General features: G+C 45.0%; 1 protein-coding gene across 3 annotated transcripts in view; it reads left to right on the top strand.

Annotated features, from left to right (window-relative positions):
* Positions 1 to 22,870, top strand: part of kif14 (kinesin family member 14) — a 148,795-nt gene that overhangs the window by 66,600 nt on the left and 59,325 nt on the right. For all 3 annotated transcript variants that reach the window (XM_072511423.1, XM_072511421.1, XM_072511422.1), the window contains exons 17-19: positions 10,506 to 10,653; positions 11,609 to 11,758; positions 20,866 to 21,007. In XM_072511423.1, the coding sequence (XP_072367524.1) occupies positions 10,506 to 10,653; positions 11,609 to 11,758; positions 20,866 to 21,007 (440 nt within the window). The remainder of the gene's footprint in view (positions 1 to 10,505; positions 10,654 to 11,608; positions 11,759 to 20,865; positions 21,008 to 22,870) is intronic.

The raw sequence follows: 22,870 nt of genomic DNA on the forward strand, positions 1-22,870 counted from the left end.
TCTCCCTGAGGCAAACCGATGGTTGCTACAGATTGGAGCCCAAACCAATGCTGCCTCCGCTCTCACATGTTTCCTCCACTGTTCCCAGACCCTCGGCTGCCACTACCACCGGGCTTGGGGAGTACCTGGCAGAGGTGCCGTGTCCAATGCCCCTAAACTCGTGTTCTGACAAGATGCTGCCTCTACTCGCTCCCACACCGTCCCTTCCCCCACTACCCACTTCCTAATCATGGCTATATTTGCCACCCAGTAATCATTGCTAAAGTTCGGCAGCGCCATCCCACCCACCCCCGGCCCCGCTCCAGCATCACCTTCTTCACTCGCGGGGTTTCACCCGCCCAAACGAAACTGGAGATCACCTTATTTACCCGCTTGAAAAGGCTTTTGGGATAAAGATAGGGAGGCACTGAAAAACAAACAGGAATCTCGAGAGGACTGTCATTTTCACTGTCTGTACCCTCCCCGCCAGTGATAACGGGAGCATATCCCACCTTCGGAAGTCTTCTTTCATTTGTTCCACTAACCGGGTCAAGTTTAGTTTATGTAACAGCCCCCAGTCTTGTGACACTTGAATTCCTAAATAACAAAAGCTACCTCCCATCACTTTGCACGGCAGCTCTCACAGTCTCCTCTCCTGCCCCCTTGACTGGTTCGTAAACCTCGCTCTTTTCCCCATGTTCGATTTGTACCCCGAGAATGGCCAAATTCCCCTAAAATCCTCATGATCTCTCCCATCCCCTCTAACGGGTCGGAAACATACAGGAGTACTTCGTTGGCGTATAGCGAGACCCTGAGTTCACCCCACCCGGACCCTGGAAGCTCTTAACGCCATAGCCAGTGGTTCAATGGCCAGAGCGAACAGCAACGGAGAGAGGGGGCATCCCTGTCTAGTCCCCCGGTGCAGTCTAAAATAGCCCGACATCAGTCAGTTCGTTCGAACATTCGTCTTTGGTTGGTGCCTGGCACAGCAGCCTGACCCAGTCGATGAAACCCTGACCAAACCCGAACTGCCCCAACACCTCTCATAGATAGTTCCATTCCACCCAGTCAAAGGCCTTCTCTGCATCTATTGCGACCACTACCTCCACCTCCTTTCCCTCTTGGGGCATCATGATTACATTCAAGAGCCTTCTAACATTGGATGTTAGCTGCTTACCCTTAACGAATCCCGTCTGGTCTTCCCCTATCACCTCCGGGACACAGCCTTCTATCCTTGAGGACAAGATTTTAGCTAACAGTTTGGCATCAATATTCAACGGAGATCGGCCTGTAAGACCCGCATAGCTCGGGGCCCTTCTCCCACTTCAGGATCAGTGAGATCGAGGCCTGTGACATTGTCGGGGGAAGAACACCGCGCTCCCTTGCCTCGTTAAACATCCTCACCAGCAGTGGGCCCAGCATCTCCAAGAACTTTTTATAAAATTCCACTGGGTAACCATCTGATCCCGGGGCCTTGTCCGACTGCATGGCCTCCAGTCCATCTGCTATTTCTTCAATCCCTATCGGGATTCCTAGCCCTTCTACCAACCCTTCGTCCACCTTCGGGAACTCCAGCACTCCCAGAAATTGCCTCATTCCTTCCACTCCAGCTGGGGGATCCAACTCGTACAGCCTGCTGTAAAGCTCCTTACACACCCAGTTGACCCCTAGCTGGGTCCAAGATTGTTTTCTCATCTGTCCTTCTTTCTCCCTATCTTCCTAGCTGCCTCCCTTTTCCTGAGCTGGCGCGCAAGCATTCTACTGGCCTTCTCTCCATACTTGTGTATATTCCCCCTCGCCTTCCTCAACTGCTCCACCGCCTTCCCCGTAGATAACAAGCCAAATTCCACTTGTAGCCTCCATCGTTCCTTCAGTAATCCTACCTCCGGGGCCTCCGTATACCTCTTGTCTACCTGAAGTATTTCCCCGAACAACCTATACGTCTCTGCCCTCTCTTGCTTCTCCCTAGCACGGAAGCACAAGTGGATAGCACTGTGGGCTCCTAGGTTCGATTCCCTGCTGCCCCCCCGGGGGCTCGGCCATACCTATTCAAAAGGCACATTTCCACCCAAACACCCCAAAGAAAAAACATCAAAGGTTCACCCACCCTTCCCCCACCAGTATAAAGTTAACTCTCAAAACTTATCAACAGCCCCAAAAAGATACAAAAGGCATTTCTCATGCAGTGCATGAGTAAGAACAATTTTAGCAGAGTCCCTACAGCAAAGATCCGACACCTCTGTCTCTATATGGACCGTTGCTTTTCACAAAGCCCATTGCTTCACCCGGCTACTCAAAATAAAATTGTCGCTCTTCATAGGTGACCCATAAACGAGCTGGATAAAGTAGACCAAACTTCACTTTCCTCTTGAAAAGGGTCTATTTCACTCGGTTGAAACCCACTCTTATCTTGGCCAGGTCCGCACCCAGATCTTGGTAAATGCGCAAAATGTTATTCTCTCACTTTCAGCTCGATGTCTGCTTGGCCCAACGCAAAATCTGTTCCTTATACCGAAATCTGTGCATTTGTACCACCATCGCCCTCGGTGGCTCATTCACCCACGGCAACCTTGCAAACGTTCTGTGTGCTCTGTCCACTTCCAGGGGTCTAGAAAGCGACCCTTCGCCCATTAATTTCTCGAGCATATCCGCCACATAAGCCCTTGTGTCCGTTCCCTCACTTCCCTCAGGGAGGCCAACGATCCTCAAGTTCTGCCAGCGGGACCTATTCTCTAGGTCCTCCACCTTGTCTTGCAGCCTTTTCTGTTGCTCTTTCATCAGCCCCACCTGCGCCTCCAGCACAGTTGGGTGTTCCTCAACCACCGTTGCCTCCACCTTCTGGACCGCCCGACCGTGGGCTTCTCGTCTCTGCTCCACCCGAGTGATCGACTCCTTAATCCAGGCATTCCTTTTTTTGCTTGGCAAAGCCCTCCCGAATAAACTCCACCAGCTGGTCTGGTGTCCACTGGGCCGCCGAGCCAGTACTCTGCAGATCCGCTATGCTTTCCTTTGCTGCAGAATCTACTCGTGCCTGCTCGATTCAGTTCTTCCTTCTCTTACGTCCACTTCTGTACCGTGTCTCCATATACTGGGTGGGATTCCTCCTCACAGTCTCATCCACCACCGACCTCGCAAACAAAATTTCGAAAAAAGTCGGTCCAAAAAGTCTGTCACGAGCGGGAGCCACCAAATGTGCGACCTACTCCCTCATGGCCGCCATCAGAAGTCGACATCCTTAAATTTTAATTCAACAAAATATGAGGGACCAAAAGTGGGGACCTATTTGTGAGCTTACGTGATATACCGAGGACAATGATCTGATCAGGGTAGCTATCATCTTGCAGGATAACTTTGAAGTGCCCTATTTCAGCATCAAGCTTGCATGGTGAGCAAATGGCATTTTGTGAGGTTGCCGATATGGCCAATCTTGTAGTATGTGGAACTATAAGAATCCCAGCACATATGTTGACCAATGAAAGTAGGTTTGCAGTAGGTGGTAGTCGAGAACCCACTGGCAGATTTCTCAATTTGCACATCAACGAAAGGGAGCTTATTTTACTGCTTCATTTCAAAGGTGAACTCATTAAGGTGTGTAAGGAATTTCTTGCATGTAGCTACGGATTCAAATGTAGCAAACATATCGACCACATATTGGAACGTGAAAGGGGTAGGAGGTTGAGTGTCATTCCTTTGAAGATGCATTTCTCATGGAACTCAACAAAGATGTTTTGCTAGAGAAGGGCCTAGAGGAGATCTCATGTCAACATCATCTATTTGGGCTTACTTGATATTGTTAAAACTGAACTCAACTGTGAATTGCTGAGTTCATAAGTTCAATAAATACTGATTCACACACGGCAATGGGTCTGAAAGTCATGATATAGTGCTGCAGTGCAAATATCTATGGCATACTTAACCGGAACACTGGCGAATATGTTGGCTGTAAAACTCAGACACTTTGACCAGTTTATTATTCAAATGTTTTACCCAAGTGTCTTTTTTTTTTTTTTTTTGCAAGATGAACAAGTATGATTCAACCAAATTTATTTATCGAACAGTTGCCCTCAATACCAAGATTCTTAATATTACCCAAGCCGATAGACTCAGTCAAGCTGTGGGCCCGATTCTCTAAGTCTCGATTCCTCAGGGCCTTCGTCCGCGAAGGTGGGTCTCGCATGCCCGGGGCAGCGAGTCTCATGGCGGGGCAGCACGGTAGCATTGTGGATAACACAATTGCTTCACAGCTCCAGGGTCCCAGGTTCGATTCCCGGCTTGGGTCACTGTCTGTGCGGAGTCTGCACATTCTCCCCGTGTGTGCGTGGGTTTCCTCCGGGTACTCCGGTTTCCTCCCACAGTCCAAAGATGTGCAGGGTAGGTGGATTGGCCATGCTAAATTGCCCTTAGTGTCCAAAATTGCCCTTAGTGTTGGGTGGGGCTACTGTGTTATGGGGATAGGATGGAGGTGTGGACCTTGGTAGGTTGCTCTTTCCAAGAGCCGGTGCAGACTCGATGGGCCGAATGGCCTCCTTCTGCACTGTAATTTTTATGATTCTATGCTGCTTCCTTCCGTCTCTGGTCAGTTGTCCAATCTTCTCGGCTACCTCTGAGTCTTCGCTGGAGCGGGTCCTGGCGGTCGATCTTTATACCTCTCTTCTCGCCTTGCCTGAAAGTTCTCTGGCCCTCAGCCAATGAAGTCTCATGGTGGGGGTTGCAATATCCAATGGTGTTGCCGATTACCACTCTGTAGGACACCGGGAACCCAACCCCAAGGATCCATTCCTAAGTGTATTGTTTGCACGTAACCTCTCTCCATATGTGGTAATGGTGGGAATACTGGGTGCCAGAATGTCTAGCTTTATCTGGGCAACCCAAACAATCAATCCATATAAATAGGACTAGTCTGATTGACAGGACAGGCCCACTCATGTCCTGGCAGTTTTTGTGTTCAGTGTACTCTAACTTGACCAAGTTTGAATTCCCTTCAGACAAGTCCTGGAGCTGACTGTGATTAAATTAAAAATTCGACATTTTAAACCAAGAGTGTCCAATTTTATATTGGGTCCAAAATTTGAGCCGCTGTCCATTTTACCACAGGTAGCAATGTCAGATGAGCACATTGACATGGTATTGCTGTCAATATGCAAGTTCTAACAGGTCAGCATAAGGTGCAAGTAGGAAGACTCCATGATCACATTCTGTATGGTCTTTGCAAATGTGACGGATTCCTTCATCGTGTACGTGGAAAACTTGCTCAAAACTGGTTGTAGCAATTCCCCCAACCATTGGCCAATTCATGTTGTGTAGAACCGCTCATAGATGTTGCTTCTGTAGTGTAGTGGTTAGCACATTCGCTTAATACATGAAGGTCCCCGATTCAAAACCGGGCAGAAACATTAGATGTTTCCCATTTTAAGGGCGGCACAGTGGTTAACACTGCTGCCTCACGGTGCCGAGGACCCAGGTTCGATCCCAGCCCCGGGTCACTTTCTGTGTGGAGTTTGCACATTCTCCTGATGTCTGTGTGGGTATCAGCCCAACAACCCAAAGATGGTAAGAGGTAAGGGACACCATTAGTGTCCCCACTGACTACACCTGCGGTAAGTGCAGCCAACTCCAACTCCTCGGAGACCGCGTTAGGGAACGGGAGCTGGATGAACTTCAGATCATCCGGGAGGAAGAGGGGGTGAAGAGAGGCGTTACAGGGAGATAGCCATACCCAAGGTTCAGGACAAGAGTAGCTGGGTTACAGTCAAGGAAAGGGAATGGGCAGACAGTGCAGGGATCCTCTGTTGTGACACCTACCAGGGGAAAATAGTATACAGAAGTCTGAGGAAGGATCGACAGTTGATAGGGCAAAGTTGGGGGGGGCACCATAACAGCCAGGTCTTTGACGCTGAGCCTGTCTCTGTGGCTTAAAAGGGCAGGGGGGAGAATAGAAATGTGATAGGAGACTCAATGGTTAGGGGAATGGATAGGAGATTCTGTGGTCGCAAACGAGACTCCCGGAAAGCATGTTGCCTCCTGGGTGCCAGGGTCAGGGATATTTTGGATCGAGTCTACAAGATTCCTCTGGGGGAGAGGGAACCAGAAGTCGTGGTGCACATTGGCACCAACGACATAGCTAAGAAAAGGGACAAGGATCTAAAAAGTGATTTTCGGGAGTTCGGCAGGAAGCTAAAGAGCAGGACAAGCAAAGTAGTAATCTCAGGATTGCTACCGGTGCCATGTGCTAGTGAGGCAAGGAGCAGAGAGCGGGTGCAGCTGAACATGTGGCTACAGGGCTGGTGCAGGAGGGAAGGCTTTAGATATGTAGATCATTGGGATATCTTCTGGGGAAGGTGGGCCCTGTACATGAAGGACGGGTTGCACCTAAACTGGAGGGGCACCAATATCCTGGGTGGGAGGTTTGCTAGAGCTCTTCGAAAGGGTTTAAACTAATTTGGCAGGGGGATGGGAACCAGAGCTACGGATCAGAGGATCGGGTAACTGTTGAACGGGCAGAAATAGTGTGCAGAAAGTCTGTGAGGAAGGATAGACAGTTGATAGGGCAAAGTTGTACTCGATGGGATGGGTTAAAGTGTTGGTTTCAATGCAAGGAGTATCAGGAATAAGGGAGATGAACTTCAAGCCTGGATCAGTATTTGGAACTCCGCTGTTGAGGCCATTACGGAGACATGGATTTCACAGGGGCAGGAATGGGTGTTAGATGTTCCAGGGTTTAGATGTTTTAAGAAGAATAGGGAGGGAGGTAAAAGAGGAGGGGGAGTGGCACTGTTAATTCGAGAGTGCATCACAGCTGCAGAAAAGGAGGTAGTCGAGGAGGGTTAGCCTACTGAGTCAGTATGGGTGGAAGTCAGAAACAAGAAAGTCACTTTATTGGGAGTTTTCTATAGATTCCCCCCCAAAGCAGGAGAGAGATGGAGGAACAGATTGGGCGGCAGATCATGGAAAGGTGCAGAAGTAACAGAGTTGTCATGGGTGACTTCAACTTCCCTAATACTGACAGAACCTCCTTAGTGCAAATGGTTTGGATGGAGCAGATTTTGTCAGGTAAATTCCTGACTCAATATGGAGATAGACCGACCAGGGGGAAAGCTATATTGGATTTGGTGCTTGGCAACGAACCAGGCCAGGTGTCAGATGTATCGGTGGGAGAGCATTTCGGTGACAGTGACCACAACACCCTTGACCTTTACCATAGTCATGGCGAGGGATAGGAACAGACAGTATGGGAAGGTATTTAATTGGGGGAGGGGAAATTATTTGCTCTTAGACAGGAGCTGAGGAGCATAAATTGGGAACAGATGTTCTGGGAAATGCACAACCGTGATGCAGGGGCAGTTTGAGGAGCACTTGTGCAAGGGCTGGATAGTTTTGCCCACTGAGACAAGGGAGGAATGGTAAGATGAAGGAGCCTTGGATGATAAGAGAAGTGGGGCTTCTAGTCAAGAGGAAGAAGGAAGCTTACGAAAGGTTGAGGAAGCAAGGATCTGGCATGGCTCTAGAGGGTTGCAAGGTAGCCAGGAAGGAACTCAAAAATGGACTTGGGAGAGTTAGAAAGGGGCATGAAGGATGCTGGCGGGAAGGATTAGGGAAAACCCCAAGGCGTTCTACACTTGTGAGAAATAAGAGGAGGATCAGAGTGAGAGAAGGGCCGATTAGGGATAGTGGAGGGAACTTGTTCCTAGCGTCTGAGGGCGTTGAGGAGGCCCTAAATGAATATTTTGCTTCAGTATTCACTAGAGAGAGGGACCTTGTTGCTCGTGAGAACAGCGTGGACCAGGTTAATAGGCTTGGGCAGGTTGATATTAAGAAGGAGGATTTGCTGGAAATTTTGAAAAGCATCAAGATAGATAAGTCTCTTGGGCCAGATGGGATATACCCAAGGTTACTACGGGAAGCGATGATCTTTACAGGGAAATTTGGCTGTCTGGATACAGAATTGACTGGCCGTAAGAAGACAACGAGTGGTAGTGGATGGAAAGTATTCCACCTGAGGGTCGGTGACCAGTGGTGTCCCGCAGGGATCTGTCTGGGACCTCTGCTCTTTGTGGTTTTTATAAGTATTTTGGAAGAGGAAGTGGAAGGGTGGGTTCGTAAGTTTGACGATGACACAAAGGTTGGTGGAGTTGTAGCTAGTGTCGAGGGCTGTTGCAGGTTACAACAGGACATTGACAGGATGCAGAGCTGGGCTGAGAAGTGGCCGATGGAGTTCAACCTAGATAAATGTGAAGTGATTCATTTTGGAAGGAAGAATTTGAATGCTGAATATAGGGTTAAAGGCAGGATTCTTGGAAGCGTGGAGGAACAGTGGGATCTTGGGGTGCACGTACATAGATCCCTCAAAGTTTCCACCCAGGTTGATAGGGGTGTTAAGAAGGCATATGGTGTGTTGGCTTTCATTAACAGGGGAATTGAGTTTAAGAGCCGTGAGATTTTGCTGCAGCTTTATAAACCCTGGTCAGACCACACTTGGAATATTGTGTCCAGTTCTGGTCGCCTCATTAAAGGAAGGATGTGGATGTTTTGGAGAGGGTGCAGAGAAGATTTACCAGGATGTTGCCTGGACTGGAGGGCATGTCTTATGAAGAAAGGTTGAGGGAGCTAGGGCTTTTCTCATTAGAGCAAAGAAGGAAGAGAGGTGACTTGATAGAGGTGTACAAGGTGATGAGAGGCATGGATCGAGTGGATAGCCAGAGACTTTTCCCCAGGCCGGAAATGGTTGTCACGAGGGGACATAATTTTACGGTGATTGGAGGAAGGTATTGGGGAGATGTCAGAAAATGGTTCTTTGCACAGAGAGTGGTGGGTGTGTGGAATGCACTGCCAGCTGAGGTGGTGGAGTCAGAGTCATTAGGGACATTTAAGCGACTCTTGAACAGGCACATGGACAGCAGTAAATTGAAGAGGTGTAGATTAGGTTGACCTTCGATTAGGATAAATGGCCGGCACAACATCGTGGGCCGAAGGGCCTGTACTGTGCTGTACTGTTTTATGTTCTATGGGCAGGGTAGGTGGATTGACCAGGCTAAATTGCCCCTTAATTGGAAAAGATTTTTTTTTAAAATAGAACCAGTCATGGACAAGATATGGGCTACCCAAAATGCGCAGAAGTGATGTTCCTTTACACCCTATCTTATGCAGTACAAATTATTGTTCCCTTTACATTTGGTATTCTTGCAAATTGTCCTGATGAGTACAAGACAAAAGCTTTTGACAACGTGTGTTGTTTCTCAGCAGTACGAAGGAAGTTGCAATGACTGTATTGATGACTAATATTAAACCATTGGTCTAGAGTAGGTGTTATTAGCAGAAAGGCTCCGTGCTGTCTTAAACCAAAAACATGAGAACAAGATGCAGACTGACACCTGAGGGGGACAAAATTCAAAATAGAGGACCGGGTTCATGCTCTAAAGTTGGTCTGGACTCAGCATTGAGTTCAACATCTCTGGACTTGACATTGAGTTCAACAACTGCCCTTCTCCAGTCCTGACAATGAACTGTTTCGCTCTCCAGATGCTGGCAGATTTGCTGAGTCTTTCCAGCGTTTTCTATTTTTACTTCAGAGTTCCAGCATCTGCAGTATTTTGTGTTTATTCCATATTTGATTACGGGTTGTACTTGTATATTAACCTTTAGTTATTTATGTAAGTGGATACCTAAATTATTTGACTCTACAGCTCCTAGTGTCTTATCAATAAAGGAGTATTCAGATTTGTCATTCTTTTACCTAAAATGGTTGGCCTTGCACTTCTCACATTGAATTCCATCTGTCAATTATGCCCATTTGCTTGATCTGTGTGCCTCTTATAATGCAAACTTGGATGTGCTGTGCTCTGTTCCTTCAAATCATGAATATGTATATAAAAAGTCAAGTCTGTGTCCAGTTTTGTAGGAAATGCTAATAGCCACATTCCTCCCATCAGAGAATATTTCCTTTATTCTTACAATTTCCTACCTCCCAAACAATTACCAACTTCTGTCATTAGGTTCCCTCTGAGAAAAACTGCAGATATTGGCTTTTTTCATTGGAAGAAAAGTTAGGAAAAGATTCGGCTGAAATCTGAGGGATTTGAATGAGGTAAATTGGGGAGTCAGTAATGAGAGTATAAATTACGAACAATTCAAGAATCTAGGGAAAGGAGAGAAGATTTTTTAAAAGCTGAGGATTGGTAGAATGTGGCATACACTATCAGAAACCGTAGCGGAAGCAGAATCCATAAGAGCTTTTCAAAGGAAAAGTGTTAATTTCTTTAAAAAGTCTAATGGTACGAGGAAAGGTCAGATGAATTCCACTTAATGATAGATCTTTTAGAGATTTAGCAACTGCTATGGACTGAATTAATTCTTTCTGTGCTATAGAATTCATATGTGATTCATAAGTTTACTGGTATCAATAGAAATATTGACACATCCTGAGAAATGGGGACTGAGCTACTGTTTTAACCGAGCATCTCGGAAAAATTAGATATCTCTAGGTCCTCTGTTTTCATCTCTACCTCATATTTTTATTTTTATTTTGGCAGACTTCAATTTGAAATTGAAGAGGCGCGTTTGCAAGCCAAGAAGGAAATGATGCAGGGTATCCAAGTTGCTAAGCAAATAGCTCAGAAGGAGCTATCTTGTCAAAAATCACTGTATGAGAATAAAATAAAAGAACTAGAAAAGGAATTGGTAATCTCTTTTTATGTATTCTAATATGAGTTGCTGTTTATTAATATTGATTGCTGTCAGCAACTTGCAAACTGCTGCTGACCTGTTCAGTTCAAACATTCTATTCATGTAGAGAATATGCAGTAAGAACTGTCCATTGAACTTGGCTGCAAGATGTGCTGAATTACTTTTCTTATGCCTCCCTTCTTTGCTTTTTTTTGTGCTGTTTGATGGCTTGCGCATGAAGTGAGTTGTGAAGTATGATGAGCTGTGTATTCTACTGGACGCAGGGGTGTGAGGATAATAAAGATGAGATTGTTTTAGTTTTACTGGGAAGCTTAATGAAGCACTGTTTCACATTTAGCCATAATTTATTTTAGCAGTGTTCTATGCTGATGGCAGTTGTATCCAATTTTTAATATAGCAGTAAAATGCATTTTGACGTTTTTGTCAATAACCCCCCCCACAGCCGTTGGGAAATACCCGGGTGTGGGTGTGCTGTCGGCGTAACTGAGAATCCCAATAGCGGAGAATCCAGCCCAGAAAGTTTTGTTTTATATGATCTAATGTCTTACTGAAAAGCAATATTATTTCACCAATTACTTTATGCAGAGAAAACATCTGTATGAAAATGATCACATAGTCATTGTCTCATTGAGGGGTGTAGGGGAAAAAAAGGGTGACACATTGAAGCTTAAACAGTTTGGCACTGAATGGAACTAGTATGGTGACAGCCATGAAAACACTGCCATAGATCATTTATTGCTATGCTGTACTATAGCTGTTGAGAGTGAACAGCAGTGCAGTGCTGTGGGCAAGTCAGACATATGGCTTGGTTCTTCCTGTTCATGCAAGAATTCACTATCGACAGGTTACTATATTCTGATGTCTTTCTACCTATTTGAGAAATAATGCTGTTTGCTTTGTTTCATTATATGAAGGTGAAAGCATGTAATCTCTTATTTTACTGGTTCAGGTGAAGGAAAGCCAAAAAAAGACAGAAATTGAGGAGCTCCAGAATATAAAGAAGCAACTTAAACAAGAAATTAAAGTAAATAGACAACTTGAACAAGAGGTGGCAGTGAATAGGAAACGTCTAGAGCTGGAGACCTTCGCCACCAGACAGGTACAGTGATATCAAGAAACCATTTGATAGGTCCAGCAGTTTACAGCCCTACCTCCAATAATAATCTTTATCAGTGTCACAAGTAGGCTTACATTAACACTACAATGAAGTTACTGTGAAAATCCCCCAGGCGCCACACTCCGGCACCTGTTGGGTACATTGTTAGTAATAATGTTAGTACATTATCCATTGCATCAAGATTTGTTGTTGTTGGTAGCAAATATTAATCTGTGGTACAAATCTGGCAGGCTTGCAACTTGAACCACTTGTGATTCGTATCACTTGGTAAGATTTGTTTTTTTTTAAAAAAATTCTTCCATTCAGAAATGTCATTTGTAGTTTGTATTTAAATAAGTTGATCTTTTTCTCCTCAACTCTGGTGAGACAAATTGGGTGACATAAGCTGCAAGTAAATAAGTTCTTCGCTGCACAATTAAATCAGATAATTGAGATGTAATTGAGAATTTGCAGCATGTCAACAAAGCATTACTTTTGCTGCAACAGTGGGGCATAAAGTGAATGGCATATAATGTGAACCATCATTCTTCGCTACAGGACTACAAAGATTATTATCTTAGCATTTTTTTGAATTGAGCATGGTGTTTAATTAACTTCGGGGAATTATTATTGGGATAAATCTTTGTTGTCCTATGTATACAAATATTGATGCAAAGTGATGTCCTTGTAGCTAGCTGTTAACCCATGGCTCAAAACAATTGGAATTAAAAAAAAAAAAAAAATTTATGTACGTAATACATAGACAAATACCAGAGGTGTAAAAATGGAATAATGTAGTGTAGTGATCTCTGTATGTGCATGTACATAAGGGGTTAATGTGTGATCAGTAGCACCACATGATCACTAGAGGGCCGGACCAACAGGGTTATAAAAAGCAACTACATTGTGTCTCTCTCTCTCTCTCTTGGGTGCAGTGACCAGGGCTGCATCCGATAAGTTCAGATGGCTATTGGAGTTACGTATAGTTACTGTAGTTAGATCTTGTTAACCTTATCACTAGTATCAAAGTTAAAGTAAAGAACTCATGCAATTATTGTTATAGTTACTCAATAAAACTTTTGTTACTACTGGACGAGTTCGAGTCTTCTTCATTGAGATTCAGAAGACCTCATCATTAACCAAGGATTGAGTAGCACATATTACCTACCACACAGGCAACAAAACATGGTACCAGGCGTGTTGGCTTTAACAGAACTGGTTAGATTAGGTTAGACAAAAAAAAAAAGGAAAATTCAGACCGGATATTCGACTGTGGGAGACTTCGCAGCAGATGGCTCCTCGACAACTAAACTATTTGATGGACCACGTTCAAGTATCAATGCAGCTGAAAACTGACGGTAACTTAAGTAATAACTGGAAAATGTTTATACAAAAGTTCCAAGTATATATGGCATCTAATAATTTAAACACGGTCTCTGAAGAAAGGAAAATAGCAATACTACTCGGAAGAGCAGGACATGAAGCTATAGTGATCTATAACTCCTTTAATTTCTTGGAAGGTGATAAATTTAAAGTGATTATTGCAAAATTAGAAGGACACTGTAAAAGTCAGTCTGGCGAGATGTTGGAAAGATTTATCTTTTGGCATAGATGCCAGAGAATCGGTGAGCCCATCACTGATTTTATTACAGACCTCCAGGTACTAGCACAAGGCTGTAATTATGCTGATTTCAGAGATGCTATGATATTAGATCAATTAATTTATGGACTATCTGAAAAAAATTTGAGGGAAGAACTTTCACAAAAAAAGTATTTAACATTAGAAATCGCTATACAAAAATGCCTTGCTGATGAACAAAAACAAAATCAATATTTGAGTCTTTACAAAGACAGAATCATTATCTGGAAAACAAAATCTGTAAAAATGGAGCGAATACTCACCACGAGGCAGAGGCAGAATCTCAGTCGATGCAACAGCACTTTTTGATTGGCAGCCACTTTGAGCGAGAGCGTTCCGGCCAGTGCGCACTACCCTAAAAGACGCAAACCAACGAAACAGTGTCCTGCGCAGTTGCGAAAAGAGCGCACAGTAAAGGAAACTAGGATTGCGCATGCGCAATCGAGCCCTGCGCATGACGTCACGAGCGGCATGACATCAGAGGACCCGGATCATGCCCACTTAAAAAGGAAATGCACGCACGAAAATTGAAAAAAAGAAATTTAAAGCTGCAAAACCTAATTTTCTTACTTCAAAAGACAGAACAATGCCTGAACTTATACCAGCAGTTGAAAATAACTTTCACAACACCCTGGCACAAGCAGTCTGCACCACCCAAAGTGAAGAGCACAATGACAACTCCGAAACAAAAAGAGATAATTTGTCTATCGAACAAGACACACAATACTACTCCGACATGGCTGAGTTATTCGGATCTGCTGATCACAGCATCAGCAACACGGTTGCGCAGCTCAACACGACTCTACTCATGGTAGATGAATCCAATACCATGTTGCAATGGCAGATCGTCGATACATTGGATGACAGCAACCTGTCAAATACCGAAGAAGAAGACAACGCCACACAGAGCGATGATGGACTCCACAGCGAGACCACTGCACGACTCCACAGAGAGAGCGATACAAGCCTCCACAGAGAGCTCATTGACAGACCCCAAAATGGAAGCAACTCCAGACTCCATAGCGAAGTCCATGCATGAACAAGACCATGAAGGTCTATCAAGCTTATTTGACCCACCAGAAGAAGACTTTGACAGTCTGCCCAGCTTATTTGAGCCACCAGAAGAAGACTATGAAAGTCTACCCAGTTCATTTAACCAACAAGAAGACACTGAATGTCTACCCATTGTATGTGAGAGAAGTGACGAAGAAATCACAATTTCCATACAGCCTATGCAGGATCACAGCGAGACTAACAGATCTCCGGTCATCTGCACAGAAGCACTCAACAATCAGAGGAGGGCTACTCATGAGTCCAGAGAGACCACGTCAAATGAAATCGTGAAGATTTTGACTCCAGAAGAGGATCATCAAGTGTCCAGAGAGACCACGTCAAATGAAATTGTGAAGATTTTGACTCCAGAAGAGGAGCGCCAAGACCCACAATAGAATGAAATTGTGACGATTTTGACTCCAGAAGAGAAGCACCAAGAAACCACAGGTGGTTCAAATGAACCAGAAATGACTCTCGAAGAGGAGTACCAAGGAAGCAAAGAAGAGGAATCAAATCCATCACAAATGACTGATGTCACCAACATCAATGCAACATCAGATCATTCTCACAATTCTCAAGAAGAAACGCTCAATGTAACATATATCACAACGGACGCTGACACCAATAACTGTGAAAATGACTCAAATCATCCACACGGAACACTCATTGAGCGCAACAAGAACAACAAACACCGCAAGACGCACAGCAGAAACAAGAACAACAACAGCAACAACAAAGACAACAAGAAGCACAAGAACAGCGATGAAAGCAACAAAAACAAACAACACGCACCACGCACGACTAGAAAAACAACAAGAACAACAGCAAAAACAAAAAAAATAAACAAACAAGAAGCACGACAAAAACAACAACAAGAACGACAACAACAAGAACGACAACGAAAACAACAATGAAACAACGACCAATACAACATTGTAAACTCTGCACACGAAGGACAATGCCACGGCATACTGCAAAACATTGGCAAGACTACAAACATGCCATGGCTTGACAAAAAGTCTCACATTCACATCTGCTCCAGAACAAGCAAGCACACCAGCTTTCAAGGCAGGTGACACACTAGATCAATATCGCAAGCACAGGAAAAAGTCCAGGTCAGACAACCAAGATGACATACAGAATCAATACCACAAGCACAGGAAAAAGTCCAGGTCAGACAACGGTGTAACACAGAATCGCTTTCACAAGCATAGAGAAAGAAAAGAAAGTCTAAATCATACAACAAAGTGATTCGACCACTCAAACGCAAGAACACTGCTGACGCTCACCAAGAAATGACGACATCAACATCACCACTTCGACAACAGAAGAAGAAAGTAACACAACCAAACAAATTCATAAAGTTTGGACTCACAATTTTTTTTATTAAGATTGGATTCATAAATATTAATTGGCTTTGTACAATCATCAATATCATCACAACTTGTACATAACATCATTTGTCTACCTGTTTCAAGCAAATGAGAAGAAAAACCTAAGAGACTAAATGTATTAACATTTGACTGATTAACTCATTGATTTTACGTAATGCAGTTGCAAACTGCATCCATTATGTTTGTTCAATTTTCTTTACCACATACAGAAAATATGTAACACAAGAAAAAAAAGGGGGATATAGTGATCTCTGTATGTGCATGTACATAAGGGGTTAATGTGTAATCAGTAGCACCACATGATCACTAGAGAACCGAACCAACAGGGGTATAAAAAGCAACCACATTGTGTGTGTCTCTCTCGCTCTCTTGGATGCACTGTGACCAGGGCAGTATCAGATAAGTTCAGGTGGCTAGTGGAGTTATGTATAGTTACTGTAGTTAGATCTTGTTAACCTTATCACTAGTATCAAAGTTAAAGTAAATAACTCATGCAATTATTGTTATAGTTACTCAATAAACCTTTTGTTATTACTGGACGAGTTTGAGTCTTCTTCATTGAGATTCAGAAGACCTCCTCATTAACCAAGGATCGAGTAGCACATGCATTGTTACTTAAGTGTTAGGTAACATGTAGCACTTATTCCAGTGAAGATATTGACAAGCTTGAAAGAATCAAAGATCATGTGCATAGCTAAGGAAGGAAGAGACCTAAGGACATGTGAGGTAGTGACAGGAGGTACAATATTTAGCAGCCAGGTTGGATTAAAACAGCTTCAAATTTGAATGAAAAGATGTTGGCAAAACACTGAAAAGCAAGTAAGTCACTAGATTGGGTGTAGATCCTCTTGCTCCCTGACGCATCTCTCTCCCTCTACCCAAAATTTCCCCCTTCCCTTTCTTAAATCCACTGCATGAAAGAAGGGCAAGAGAGACTCGACAAAAGTGAAAGGGAGGTGAGTCATTGTTGCCCCCTTGGTTTATGCTCTGCTACAAAGAACAATTTGCATTTACATAGCGCCTTTCACAATCTGACTGCATCCTAAATTACTGTACAGCCGATTACATACTTTTAAAGTGTAATCACTTTTGTAATACAGGTTTCATAATTGCTACACAAACATCAAGGGTGTCTACTGATCCATCCCCCAACTGCTCTTCAGAAAATTGGACCATAAGACGGTGCTCCTTCTCCCGGCATGCAAGCAGAAACCTAAGCGGGAGAATCCGGTTAAGAAGGGCGTGCAATGCGGTGCGAGGCAACAGAAAAGTTCCTATGTGCATGCTTGGAGTCAGTGGACTGGTCCATATTAAAGAACTCAGCGGCCAACCTAAACAAGTGTGCCACCGTCACAGACTTTATCAGCAAATGTGTAGAAGATGGCGTGCGAAAGAAGGTAGTACGTACATTTCCCCTACCGATTAAACTGTGGTTTAATCGGTAGATTCACTCCCTACTGAAGGCCAGGTCTGAGGTGTTCAAGACGGCCGACCCTGATCTATACAAGAAATCCAGGTACAACCTCCACAAAGCCATTAAGGATACCAAGAGACCATATTATACTAAGCTAGAGTCACAGACTAATGACACGAACTCTCATCTGTGGTGACGAGGCTTAAACAACGTAATGGGCTACAAAGCAAAGCCGAATAGATTCTCCAGCAGCAGCGCACCCCTCCCCAATAAATTCTATGCAGAAAACCATCAAACTGTTGTCAACTGCCCCATCAACCTCAGAAACACCCATACCTACTGTCACAGCTTCTGAAGTCAGATCGGCTTTCTTGAAAGTGAACCCTTGGAAAGCAACGGGTCCTGATGAAGTCCCAAGTCATGCACTCCGATCCTGCGCGGACCAGCTGGCGGGTGTGCTCGCGGACATCTTCAACCTCTCCCTACTCTGTTCCAAGGTTCCCATCTGCTTCAAGAAGACCAGCATCATACCGGTGCCAAAGAGGGCAGCACGGTGGCGCAGTGGTAGCATTGCAGCCTCACGGCGCTGAGTTCCCAGGTTCGATCACTGGGTCACTGTCCGTGTGTGAGTTTGCACACACTCCCTGTGTTTGCGAGGATTTCGCCCCCACAACACAAAGATATCCAGGGTAGGTGGATTGGCCACACTAAATTGCCCCTTAATTGGAAAAATGAATTGGGTACTCTAAATTTACAAAAAATAAAAATACCGGTGCCAAAGAAGAACCAGGCAACGTGCCTCAACGACTACCGCCTGGTGGCCTCGACATCTATCATTATAGACTTGCTTTGCGAGGTTGGTCGTGAGACACATCAACTCCATACTCCGAGGATGCCTTGATCCACTGCAATTCGCACACCGCCACAACAGGTCCGCAACAACCGGTCCACAGCAGACGCCATCTCCCTGGCCTTGCACTCCCCCCTGGAGCATCTCGACAACAAGGACTCCGACATCAGACTCCTATTTATTGACAATAGCTCTGCCTTCAACGCCATAATACCAGCCAAGCTCATATCAAAACTTCAAAACCTAGAACTTGGCTCCACACTCTGCAATGGATCCTCGACTTCCTGTCCCATAGTCTACAATCAGCAAGGATAAACAACAACACCTCATCCATGATAGCCCTCAATACTTGGGCCCACAAGGCTGCCTACTTAGCCCCCTACTATACTCCCTATACACACACGACTGGGTGGCAAAAGTTGGCTCTAACTCCATCTACAAGTTTGCTGATTGCACCGACTGTAGTGGGTCGGATCCCGAACAACGATGAGCCAGAGTACAGGAGGGAGATAGAGAACCGAGTGGCGTGCTGCAATGACAACAATCTTTCCCTCAACGTCAGCGAAACTAAGGAGCTGGTCATTGATTTCAGGAAGCGAAGTCTTGTGCACAATTCTGTCGGCATTAATGGTGCCGAGGTGGAGATGATTAGCAGCTTCAAATTCCTAGGTGTGCACATCACCAGCAATCTGTCCTGGTCCACCTACGTCAATGCTATAACCAAAAAAACACATCAGCGCCTATACTTTCTCCGGAAACTAAGGAAATCCGTCATGTCCACGTTGACTCTTACTAATTTTTACAGATGCACCATGCACCATAGAACGCATCTGATCTGGCTGCATCACAGCCTGGTATGGCAACTGCTCGGCCCAAGACTGTAAGAAGCAACAGAGAGTTGTGAGCACAGCCCAGTCCATCATGTGAAAACTCCTCCCATCCGTTGATTCTCACCACCTCCCACTGCCTTGGGAAAGCGGGCAGCATTATCAAAGACCCCTCCCACCTAGGTTATTCTCTCTTCCAACTTCTAATCTGGCAGGAGATACAAATGTCTGAGAACACATACTAACGGGTTCAGAAACAGCTTCCCTGCTGTTACCAGACTTCTGAATGACCCTCTTATGGATTGAACTGATCTCTTCACACATCTTCTCTACTGAGTAGTACTTCACTCTGTATGCTTCACCTAATGCCTGTATCTATGTATTTACATTATGTATTTATGTATGTCCTAAGATTTTCATGTGTGGAACGATCTGTTTGGACTGTACATAGAACAATACTTTTCACTGTACCTCGGTACATGTGACAATAAATCCAATCCAATATTATGCACTTCATTCAGCAATTCCTGGAGTATGATCAGCTGTCAAAGTGCTCTGGAAAATGAGTAAAGCAGATGATCTCTGTTTAAGGTTCTTTATATATAGCTTTCCCATCTGGGCTAAGTGCATGGTCACTTACACTTCATCCAAAGCCGTAGGTACTTACTAATATTGAATATTTGTGATGAGGTTAAAAGCAGCACGAAGGTTCCAGAAATGGTGACACATGATTGGGCTTTGTTTCTGAGTTTTTGTCTTGACAACAATCCATCTATTTTAGTATCATAGAATTTACAGTGCAGAAGGAGGCCATTTGACCCATCGTGTCTGCTCTGCCCTTGGAAAGAGCATCTGACTTAAGCCCACACCTCCACCTATCCCCGTAACCCAGTAACCCCACCTAACCTTTTTGAGCACTAAGGGGCAATTTGACATAGCCAATCCACCTAGCCTGCACATCTTTGGACTGAGGGAGGAAACCGGAGCACCCAAAGGAAACCCACTCAGACACGGGGAGAAAGTGCAAACTCCACACAGACTGTCACCCGAGGCCGGAATTGAACCTGGGTCCCTGGAAGTGTGAGGCAGCAGTACCAACCATTGTGCCACCGTGTTGTAATGTTAGACTTGCAGTTGATTTCTTCAGCTTTTGGCTGCGTTGAAAGATAAATCGGTCCAAAGGTAAGGAAGCTGAATCAAACGTTCTTTCCTTGGCACGGAGTGTGGTCAGGCCTCTGCTCAAGAAGGATTAAAAATAACTTTGATCAGTACTATGACAGAAAAGCTTTACTTTTGGCCTCTACTTTGGCAATTCTGTGTCGTCTTCCTCTCCCAAAGAGCTAAACTTCTTGCTTGGAATATGATTCCATAAACATGTCTGGTGCCTGAGTGGTCAGTAGTTAGGTGCCAGTCTGAATGGTGAGCATTAGTAAGTAATGCAATTTCTTTTTTTAAAATAAATTTAGAGTACCCAATTATTTTTTTTCCAATTAAGGGGCAATTTAGCATGGCCAATCCACCTAACCTGCACATCTTTGGGTTGTGGGGGTGAAACCCATGCAGACATGGGGAGAATGTGCATACTCCACACGGACAGTGACCCATTCGAACCTGGGTCCTCAGCGCCGTAGTCCCAGTGCTAACCACTGTATCACGTGCTGCCCAAGTAATGCAATCTCAAGAGTTCTGCCACTCCCCAATGTCTCCGTTCATGCACTTCTTGCAGTTGTGCAGTCCAGGATTCTGAGGCCACATCTGATGGTTAGACCTGGTACCGAAACACCAGATGTTCTGCTAAGTCTTAGAGTGCTCAAATTAAATATGTTAATTCTTTCAAAAGTATATCTGTCATTATTCAATGATCAAAAGTATTATTTTGGTGTCATTTACCAAAAGATGATCTTGGAGCTAACTATGTCAGGTTCCCTTTCAGGCTCTCGAAGATCATAACGTTCGCCATGTTAAGTTTCTTGATGCACTGGAGGCTGAGAAGAGAAAGATGACAAAAGACTTGGAAAGAATGCAGCAAGAACGGAAAAAGCGACTAGGCACTCAAAAAAGTAGTTTATGTAAAGGTGTGTTGCCTTTTGAAACATTAGATTTCAAAAAAAAATATAGAGTCCCCAATCTTTTTCCAATGAATGGGTAATTTAGCGTGGCCAATCCACCTAGATGCACATCTTTGGGATGTGGGGGTGAAACACTCGCAGACACTGGGAGAATGTGCAAACTCCACACAGACAGTCAGTGATCCGGGGCTGGGATCGAACCCGGGTCCACAGCACCGTACTTTTGAAATATGAAGCGACACATTTTCACAAATTGCTTGAGCAATTAATCTATTTCCTGCCCAGGATTCCTGCGTTCAGCTGGTCTGTTACTCGTTGGAAAATTGATGGGAGAATCATCTTATTACACTATCACACATTTAGTGTTTAACTCTCTGACAGAGATATGGACCGAGATTCTCCGAGCCCGTGTCGGGTCGGAGAATCGTTGGGGGGCAGGAAATTCCCGCCACGCTGGGTCGCCGATTCTCCGGTCGCCGGAGAATCGGCGGCATTCGTGCCCGCGCAGTCGTCGCGGCGCCGGTAGGGGGCCGCTGAAATACGCCCATGCGGCGATTCTCCGCAGTCGACCGGCCACACCCCCACTTGCGTGGTTTACATCTGGTACCACCTGGCGGGAACTCTGACACGAGCCGCAGTGGCGGTCCTGGTGGGGGGGGGGGGGGGGGGCGGGGGGCTTCAGTGGTGGCCAGGCCCGCCATCTGGGGCTACCGATCGGCGGGCCATCATGATCTGGGGGGGACCTACCTTGCTCCGCGTGGGCCCGCTGTGTGGCTCGGCCATGTCGGTGGCGCCCGTGCCGAGGTGGGCTGCCGTGCACATGCGCGGCCGTGCAGTCTGGACAGCAGGGCCCCGCCAGCAGCCAGAGTTGCGGGACGCACGCCGGGGCCCTGCTAGCCCCATGGAAAACGGAGAATCACCCCGGACCTTCAGGAAAAAGTCCGGAGTGATTCTCGTCCGTTTTCCGGCGGGCGTGGGGACTTAGTCCCTAAAAGGGAGAATCCCGGCTATGGGATCAGACTATTGCTGTTATATGCACTAATGCCGAGTTGTTTCTCCAAATTTGCAGTGTGCTTTCTTCTGAATTATTATCTGCAGTTGTCAGTCGCAATTATTAATTGGCACTGTGGATGTGGGAAGGTGGAATCAATATAGTTTGGTGTACTATCATTTAATTTCTAAAATAGGATTTCAAATCCCTCTTTTACTCTTTCTCTGTCCCTCTTGGCATCTCAACGCCAGCCTCTACCACTTTTGAAAGGTGACGCAACCTTACCTCCAACATTATATATATTTAACTTCTGTGTGGCACACGGTAAGTTTCTGTGGCAAGATATATATTGGTTCAATAGCTGCTGGCGACTAATCTAGGTGAAAACTTAGTCAATAAAGCAAGACACTATTGAGGCTAGGAAAGTACAAGAGAAATAAAGGTAATGTGCCATAAGGTAACATGTAACTTCGGCTAAGTCCACAGATTGCCAGTGGTTAGATATTCCCAAATATTCAAAACCTGAAAGGGGTGTAGCAAGTTACAAAAGGACATCTGGGTTGTCAAGAATGTGGGGAAATTAGCAGATGGAGTTCAGCAAGGGTAAATGTCAGGTCAAGTAATTTGGATACAAGAAATGACAAATTGGAATATCTCATAATGGTGAGAAATTTGGGGACTGTGGAGGAACAAAGAGATTAGTGTGTCCAGGTATACACTGCTTAAAATCTACTGCACTACAACAAAAAATAATCAATAAGACTGATGGAATATTCGCTTTATCTCCGGTAGGCTGGAATAGAAAGGGAAGGAAGGTATGCCTCAGTTGTGCAGGTCCTTCATCAGACTCCTGGAGTACTGCATTCAGTTTCGGGCAC

This window comes from Scyliorhinus torazame, chromosome 7 (assembly GCF_047496885.1).
Source record: "Scyliorhinus torazame isolate Kashiwa2021f chromosome 7, sScyTor2.1, whole genome shotgun sequence".
Taxonomy (NCBI): domain Eukaryota; kingdom Metazoa; phylum Chordata; class Chondrichthyes; order Carcharhiniformes; family Scyliorhinidae; genus Scyliorhinus; species Scyliorhinus torazame.